General features: G+C 57.0%; 1 protein-coding gene across 1 annotated transcript in view; it reads left to right on the forward strand.

The window, feature by feature from the left end:
• SPG11 (spastic paraplegia 11 (autosomal recessive)) overlaps window positions 1-8,624 on the forward strand; it is a 60,945-nt gene that overhangs the window by 48,081 nt on the left and 4,240 nt on the right. Inside the window, exons 29-36 of the mRNA XM_015418496.1 lie at window positions 1,367-1,581; window positions 1,926-2,685; window positions 3,086-3,228; window positions 3,355-3,556; window positions 3,924-4,061; window positions 5,400-5,533; window positions 6,264-6,371; window positions 7,606-7,774. Of these exons, the coding sequence (XP_015273982.1) occupies window positions 1,367-1,581; window positions 1,926-2,685; window positions 3,086-3,228; window positions 3,355-3,556; window positions 3,924-4,061; window positions 5,400-5,533; window positions 6,264-6,371; window positions 7,606-7,774 (1,869 nt within the window). The remainder of the gene's footprint in view (window positions 1-1,366; window positions 1,582-1,925; window positions 2,686-3,085; window positions 3,229-3,354; window positions 3,557-3,923; window positions 4,062-5,399; window positions 5,534-6,263; window positions 6,372-7,605; window positions 7,775-8,624) is intronic.

Consider the following 8,624-nt stretch of genomic DNA (forward strand, 5'->3'; position numbering starts at 1 on the left):
TTTTCCTGGGCCTGTTTTATTACTGTCGCTTTTAACTGCTTGTCTGCTGCCAATCTGCAGCACTTCTGCGGCTTGGTGGTTGTTGTTATTGTTGTTTGCAACATTTTTAAATTGCTGGTCGATTTAACTGTGAGCTTTAAAAGGACAGCCAGAGTTAAGTCCAGCAGCACCTGAGAGACCAGCAGGATTTTGGGTGTGGGAGCTTTCGAGAGTCAGAGCTGCCTTTGTCAGATGCTCTCAAGCGCTTTGACTCTCAAAAGCTCCTGCCCTGAAAACCTTGTGGGTCTCTCTAAGGTGCTCCTGGACTCTAGTCGGGCTCTTCTGTTGCAGACCAACACGGCTCCCCTCTGGATCTTGAAAAGAATGCAAGCCATCTTGAGGAATTCAGTTGTGGGGTGGATTTTAAATATTTTTGCAAACCAAACAGAAACAAGATAGTTTTGACTGACAAATTGCTAACTGCAATAGGACCATTGATTCCTCGGGGGCTGGAGACCAGTAGATGTTTGGCTGGTCAGCAAAGAGGGACGATTTCTTTAAGCACAAGTCTCAAGGTCCTCCAAATAGCTTGCCAGCAAGCCGGTTACGGTGTCCAGCACCTTCCCTCTCCGTTCCTCACTCCTCCCCCTGCCCCCGACTGGGGCGTTGGTGGCTGATCTGCATGAAACATCTGGTCCTTGTGTCGGGTTAGAACAGACAAAAGGAAGTCCTTCTTCACCCAGAGAGTGGTTATAACACATGGGATTCACTGCCACAGGAGGTGGCGGCGGCTACAAGCATGGACAGCTTCAAAAGGGAATTAGATAAGCATATGGAGCAGAGGTCCATCCGTGGCTATTAGCCAGAAGGTATAGATAGGAACCCTCAGTCTGGGGCAAGGGATGCTCTGTCTTCTCGGTGCTTGGGGGGGGGGGAACAGTGGGGGGGCTTCTAGTGTCCTGGCCCCACTGGTGGACCTCCTGATGGCACCTGGTATTTCTGGCCACTGTGTGATACAGAGTGTTGGACTGGATGGGCCACTGGCCTGATCCAGCCTTGGCTTCTCTTATGTTCTTATAGGAAGTCTCAGTCTGGGGCAAATGATGCTCTGTCTTCTTGGGTGTTGGGGGGGCAACAGTGGGAGGGGCTTCTAGTGTCCTCCTGGCCCCACTGCTGGACCTCCTGATGGCGCCTGGTGTTTCTGGCCCCTGTGTGACACAGAGTGTTGGACTGGATGGGCCACCGGCCTGATCCAACACTTATATGTTCTTATATGCCATTGCCCCTTTGTGAAACTGTCGTCTTGAAAGTGCGGATGGTGCCACCACATCCAGTTAAGCATCCTATGGTTTGCTTGTTTGTTTGTGTGCCCTCCTGTCGGACCCAGGGCCAAATATGAAGAAGCTGAGCGCACTCTGCCGGATCCTGAAGGACTCGTCTATCTCCATCAGCCGTACCATTCTCAGCGGTTACACGCCTGGGAATTTCTCGAATGAGTGCAGGAGAATTCTGGAGCAGCTTCAGGAGAGGAGCTTGTTCTCTGTGGCGCGGGACGTGGCAGAACTGGCTGAGCTGCCGCTGGACCCTGTTGTTGTCCAAGAGGTATGCCGGATCCACTCAGTGACACTCGGGGATTCCACCCCCCCCCCTTTATATCTTGGTGGTTCCCTTTCCCCACTAACTGCGGCAGAATCAGTGTCCCAGTGTCCTGCCTTCCCTTCCCTTTTTTTACACACATACACACACGTGTGTGTGTGTGTGTGTGTGTGTAGGTAGCCCAGCAAACGGGCCCAGCCGTCGAAAGACAAGGCACTGGAGGGTTCCTTCAGTTGGCGCATGGCCGCTTAATCTGCACCCCCCATTCCTGTGCTGTCCAGCTTTCCCATGTTCATTTTCGTTATGCCTTAGACGCGTCCGAGAATCGTCATCTCTTTAATCCTTTGCAGATGCTCCAGAATCTGCATCTCTTGAAGCAGGTTGGCCGCTGGCCTCAGAAGCAGACGAGGATTGAATTTTGGAAGAAGTGCCATGAGACCTTTGTGAGGAATTCCGTTTCGAATCAGACAGCCTTTGATTTCTTCTCCGCTCAGGCCGAAGCGGTGTCTGAGCCCGCGGACAGCGAGAGAATGTCCGGTATTCAGGAGAGGCGGCTTCTGCTCACGTTGGCTGGCCACTGGCTGGCCAGCAGTGATCCCGTTCCACTTGAGGAACTGGAGGAGACAGAGAGAAAAATCTGGCTCTGTCACATCGCACAGCATGCCCTGAGCCGGGGTTCCGAGCCAGCCAAGCATCGATTCTCTCACCCGATTTCCATGAGTGGTGAACTTTCCTTTGAAGCTTTGGCCAGAGAGTTCTCTTTTTCCAAGCTGCCTGCCCTGAGCGCCCCCAAGTGCCTGCGCCTCGAGAGCCTGCCTTCCCAGGAAGACGCCTCACGGGCCACCCTTCCCAACGCTGACGTGGAATCGCTGAGGGTTTTGATTGGGGGCCTTCTCGACGAGGGGAGCGTGCACGAAGCCAGCCGGGTGTGCCGGTACTTCAGCTTCTACAGTCGAGACGTGCTGCTGGTCTTGCACTGCAGAGCACTGGCAGCGGGGGAAGCCTTGGGCAGTGGCTGTCACCCCGAGATTCAAGCCATCCTTGCAGCGAGAGAAGAGGAGGAGGAGGAGGAAGGGGACGGGGAGCTTCAGAACAGGCGACTGCAGCCCAGTAAGAAGCGGCCGTTGGGTGTTTCGGTTGGGTGGAGGTTTGGGCTATTCACACATCCCTCTCTTTCTTACTTGGGGGGGGGGGTTGCTTTCTCGATGGGCGGGGAATGACATTTGGTCCTCTTGTGCAGCACTGAGCATGAGACTAGCCTTGTTTATTGCCATTCTCACTTCTGTAGAGTTTTCCATTACTGAGGTCCTATTTCAGATTTGCAAGTAACCAGGGGTCATTTCGTAGAAAAAGAGGTGCAGGACCTCATTAGCACAACTTATTTGCATAGGCCACGCCCCCTGTGAGCCGCTCTGAGACTCCTTTGGGTAGTGAAGGGCAGGGGGGGGTATAAATCCAATATCTTCTTTTTCTTCTTCCTTGGTCTCCTGAGTCTCTTTTTTGGTTCCAGCCTCGAGCCTGGAGTCCTGGTCCTTTGTGGGGGTCCCCGGTTCTGGCGATAAGGTCGTAGGCAGCCTGCAGGCCCTGATGGCCGAGTGCCTGCACGGGCGGAACTACTGCCGGCAGGTCCTCTGCCTCTACGAACTGTCCAAGGTACGTCCCCGTCTGGAGTGGGGAGGGGATGGTGGAGGGGGGGAGTGCCGAGAAGACGTCGGGTTCTCCAGGCGATCGACGGTCACGGAAGGGCTGCCTCTCCCTCCCCTGCTGCTGGTTCTGCAGGAGCTCGCCTGCCCCTTCAGCGAGATCTCCGCCCAGGACGCTGAGAAGCTGCTGCGGGCCATCCTGTCGTCTCAGCAGCCAGACAGGTGCAAAAAGGCGCAGGCGTTCATCACCACCCAGGGCCTGGAGCCGGAGGCCGTGGCGGAGCTGGTGGCCGAGGAGGTCGTGCGGGAGCTGCTGGCCCCCGCACAAGGGGAAGGAGGTGAGTGGGACCGGCCGTGGGGTGTTCACCTCTCTGCAGCTGACAGCTTCTTGGGCAAAATGCAAGACTGTGTTGGCCTTTTTACCACTTTGTTGTGTTCTAACCGTGGGTTCTGTATATCCTGCCCCCGCCCCACAGCCATACCCAAGATCTTTTCATTACCATGACTGTCGCGATCATGGAAGCAATATCAGAGCTGGTACGGTCCAGAGGCTTGGCTAAGGAGAGGAGGCTCAGACCCTGGAGAGAAAGAGAGAGAGTCTTGCCTTGGACCGTGGTGGGGAGGGGGTGTGTGGGCTTGCCTGCCGCTACGGCCTGTTGAAGAGGGTGCTGCCTGTTGTCATGGTCTGTGCTTTTGTGCCAACAGGGCAAAACTCAGTGCTGAATCCGGCCGAGGAGACCCAGGCGTTCTTGCAGCTGGCCAAACTATGCCAGGACTGTACTCTGGTGGGCATGAAGCTTCTGGATAAGATTTCTTCTGTGCCCCACGGGGAGCTCGGCTGCAGTAAGTGCGGAGCAGGAAGACGACGCCTTATGACTCCTCACGAGTCAAAATATGCATCCCCTTTAAAAAAGGGCTGAGTCATGGCGTGATTACGGCTGCCCTGTGTCAGAGTCCCGCAGCGATCAGTCCCCAGCAGCTCCCATTCAAAAGAGTGAAGTTTATTGAGTACAGTAAAGGCAGGTCATCTGTGCATACATTCTGTGTCAGAAGTGATGGCAAGCGTGTGGAATAGGGAGTTATACCTATTTCAAAGGGGTCCCCCCTGATGGACATGGGCCAGTTAGGGAACTAGCAAAAGCCCGCCTAACCCAACGGGTCTACATTCTCAGAGAAAGCAGCAACAAGGTCCCAAGGTCACCAGCTCAGGCTAGCAGATAAGAGGAGCTGGGAAGGAACAAAAGTTAAGATTCCAGTACCGCAACAGGCCCATCCATCCTCTCCCCCCTCCACCAGCCATGGCAGCGGCCGAGCTGACACCGTCCTTCCTTGGACACCAGTCCCATTCGGTCTGCGGAACTTTACTTCTGAGTAGCCGAGGTCAGAGCCAGCCATACAGGCACACCCCCTTGGAAAAGCATCCATTTTTTGTTTTCTCTTGTTGCACCCTCCTCCATTCAGGACGGTGCCCCCGGAATCATAGGGAGGTGTAGCTGGGAAGCCAGAGATGATTTTGTGGCGGAGGGCTTGGCTCAGGGGCCACCTTGGAGATTAACGGCAGTCTCCTTTTCTCTCTAGAGCTCGTTTATAATATGTACATTAGCTTCCCTTGGGGGGGGGGGTGGCCTCTTGCCTGGCTGGGCGTCCTTGGTGCTGTGAATTGGGGGGGGGGCAGGGGCCCTGTAGAGGGAACCCCTGAAGTCACTTAGCCGCGCCAAGCGTCTTGCCTCCTGCAGCTGTTTCCCCCGCAGCTGTTGTTCCCATTTTGCAGGCGGGGGAAATTGAGGCTGACTGTGAGCACCACACAGTCGGTCGCAAGGGAGAGACTTGCACCTTGAAGGCGCTGATGGGGGGTGGGTTCTCCTCTTCCTGAGAGCCAGTTTGGTGTAGTGGTTAGGAGCGCGGACTCTAATCTGGGAGAGCCGGGTTTGAGTCCCCACTCTTCCTCCACATGCAGCTGCTGGCGTGACCTTGGGTCAGTCACAAGTTCTTTCAGAGCTGTTCTCTCAAGGGCAGTTACTCTCGGAGCTCTCTCAGCCCCGCCTACCTCACAGGGTGTCTGTTGTGGGGAGGGGGAGGGACAGGAGATTGTAAACCTCTCCGAGACTCCTTCGGGTAGTGAAGGGCAGCGTATAAACCCAATCTCTTCTTCTTCTTCCTCCTCCTCCTCGTCCTCCGTAGCTGCAGAGCTGCTGATCCTTGCCCACCGCTGCTTCAGCTTGACCTGCCACATGGAAGGGATCACTCGTGTCCTTCAAGCCGCCCGGCTGCTCACAGACGAACATTTGGCACCCAGTGGGAAGTATGGCCTCATGGTATGTAGGTGCTCCAGCCTGTCTGTCCTATAGAAAGCTTTGCTGCGGAGACAAGGACTCTGGGGCAGTGTTGTCTTCTGCAAGGAGCAGGGGAGGAGGTGGTGGAGCTGCGAGGAAGCCCTGGGCCCAGCCTCAGAGTGTGGCTCTGACCCGTTTTGCACCGATGACGTGTAGCGTCTTCTGTTGGGGAAGCAGCACTGTCCACTCGTAGAATCACAGAATGTCAAGAGTGGGAAGGGACCTTGCAGGTCATCTAGTCCAAACACCCCACCCCCCCGCACTCTGCAGTAGCATAGCTGAAAGATAGCCCTACAATACACCCAAAAGAGGGTCGTCCAGCCTCCCCTTGAAAGCGTCCGGCGAAGGAGCCTCCACCCCCTCCCGAGGCAGTCTGTCCCACGGCTCAACCACTCTGATGTGTGCTGCATGAATTAGCAAACGAGTGGAGCGGAGTGTCTTGCTTTCCCCCCCTGGTCTGGCAGTACAGCTGCCTCCTCTTCCGTGGGTGGATTTCTTTGCCTGCCTGTTCCAAAAGCTGGTGCCCTCCTTGTCCCCAGCCATGCCTGTCCCCACCCTTTGCGTCATCAGTCCCTGGCTAACTGCGCTCCCCGGGCAGTGACTCTTCCCCCCCCCCGCCCAGTGTTCTGACCCCCTCCCCAACGCACGCGACACAGTCACTCCGAGAGGTCTTTCCTCCGGAACTGATGCTCAGGCGCTTCTCTCTTCAAAGGTTCGCCTCCTGACTGGAATAGGCAGATACAATGAGATGACCTACATCTTCGACCTGCTGCACGAAAAACATTATTTTGAGGTGCTGATGAGGAAGAAATTGGATCCGGTGGGTACCGAGAATGCCGCCCACCCCTCTCCCCGTACATGGTGCATGTTGAGCGAAAGGACTGGGCTCCAGATGAATATGGGAAAGGTCCTGGTTTTCAGCAAAAAAAGGATGCTGGTGGAACTCCGGACTCCGTCGGATGATCACAAGTGGTCCAAGAGAGGCGGAGTTTGAGATGCTGAAGAGGTGGATGCTGGCTGGTCACCATATCAAGTGACTGAAATTCTGTCCAAAGGCCTTCTCTCGGCCCGTCTCCATTGCAAACCCCAGAACCTCCTCAGCTCAGCTCATCTCCCCTCCCCGTGGCACGTATCGGGGCCGTGTTTCTGGGGTCCCCCCCCCCCCCGTGGCTCTTCTGAGCATTATTCCCCAGCACGGCGCTCTGGCGGTGAGGTGTTTCCCTCAGCACCCCCACCCTCCTCCCTGTCACACCTTCCCATAGGAGTCGCCGAGTCGATTTCAGCTCTGGCAGGGGGTTTGCGATGCTGCTGTCAGAGAGGAAGCCCGGGGGGTGGGGGGGGAATAGGAGTCTGGGGTCGCCGAAAGGCGGGACTGGACTCGAATCCAGGAGAGGTCATTCCTCCTGCCTCCCCCATCCCCTTCTCCCGGAGTGATTCGCAAGAAGACAAGTGTATTGTCTCCTCTGTGGCGGGGGGGGCGAAGAGGGTCACGGGTCCTCACACCAGGGATGGAAAGAGATGTGGCTCTCCGTGAGCCACGGAGCGAGTGCCCCAGTGCTTCATGGGAATCCTCTGAAAGCACTGAGAGATTCCTGTCCTACGGAATGCTTTTCCTGTGTCTTTGTAAGAGAATGCCCTGAGCGGTTGCTTGCGTGAAGGCCCCCCCCCTCCCCCCAGTTGGCCAAGTTCTGCCAGTCCTCCATTCCAAGAGGGACACTCTCTATACTTCCCTGCCTCACACCCACAGTTTGATGTAGTCAAGAGCGGCAGACTCTAATCTGGGAGAACCGGGTTTGATTTCCCACTCCTCCTTCACATACAGCCAGCTGGGTGACCTTGGGCCAGTCACAGTTTTCTCAGAGTTGTTCTCTCAAAAGCAGTTCTCTCAGAGCTCTCTCAGCCCCGCCTACCTCCCAGGGTGTCTGTCTGTTGTGGGGAGGGGAGGGGAAAGGCGATTGTAAGCCGCTCTGAGACTCCTTGAGGTAGAGAAAAGCGGGGTGTGAAAAACCAACTCTTCTCGTCCTTCTCCTCCTCCTCCTCTGCTCTCTGGACAGACCGGGACCCTCAAGACGGCCTTGCTGGACTACATCAAGCGCTGTCGCCCGGGGGACAGCGAGAAGCACAACATGATTGCGCTCTGCTTCAGCATGTGCCGGGAGATCGGGGAGAACCACGAGGCGGCAGCCAATGTGCAGCTGAAGCTCATTGAGTCCCAGCCGTGGGGTGAGCGTTGTCTGCGCCGGGGGGGGCGGGCTGTGGAAGGAGGAGGGCCTCTAGTGATGGGCAGCGGGAGAACTTGCCGGCGTCTGGGTCTCTGGCTGCCCTGCCTCTGCGGAGGACGCCGGCCTGCCGGAGTTTGGGGCCGAGGGGGCTAGACGGTGAAAGAGCCCCTCGCCTCCCCTGCCTGCTGCCTTCCTTCCACCTTGGAGGTGGAGAGTTTTGGAACTGAGGCAGCTTCGGGCGAGGTTAGCAGAAGGCTTGCGGGACGTGAGCGGATGCCCTGCGGGAAAGCAGCTGCCCAGAGAGCAGCCCTTCCCACCCCTGAAGCAGCGGCAAGCGGAGTCTCCCGCCGGCCGCTCTTCTGCCCCTCAGCAGCTTCCCACGTGGGTGGCTGCGGCGCCATCGCGGGGTCTCAAGAGGAAGCCTTTTGCATCGCGTGTCACCTGAGTCTTCTGACTGGAGGAGCCGGGGACTGAGGCTGGGCCCTGCCGCAGGCAGAACTCGCCACCCCCCAACCCCTCCCAGTCCAGCGTTCCATCCTCTGACGACTGCGTGGCTGAAAAACTTGAAAAGCTGAGCGTTCGCAAGGGTTTAGAAGCCAGGTCCCTCATCCAAACCCTCCCTCCCCCTGCCCCATAGGCATAGGTCGCCAAAACTCTTCTCTTCACAGAGGGTTCCATCAGGCAGAGTGAGGAAGGGAGCCAGGTTTGCATTCTCTTGAAGGAGAATTGTCTGTGGGGCATGAGCCAGTCCCTCCCCTCCCCACTGCGCGTCTCCTTTCCTTTGGGGCCTCAGACAGGTGCTGGGGGGGGCTCTTGCCTGGTGGCCTTGCCCCCCCCCCCCCCCCCCCCCC

This window comes from Gekko japonicus, unplaced genomic scaffold (genome assembly GCF_001447785.1).
Source record: "Gekko japonicus isolate JY-2015 unplaced genomic scaffold, Gekko_japonicus_V1.1 scaffold275, whole genome shotgun sequence".
NCBI lineage: Eukaryota > Metazoa > Chordata > Lepidosauria > Squamata > Gekkonidae > Gekko > Gekko japonicus.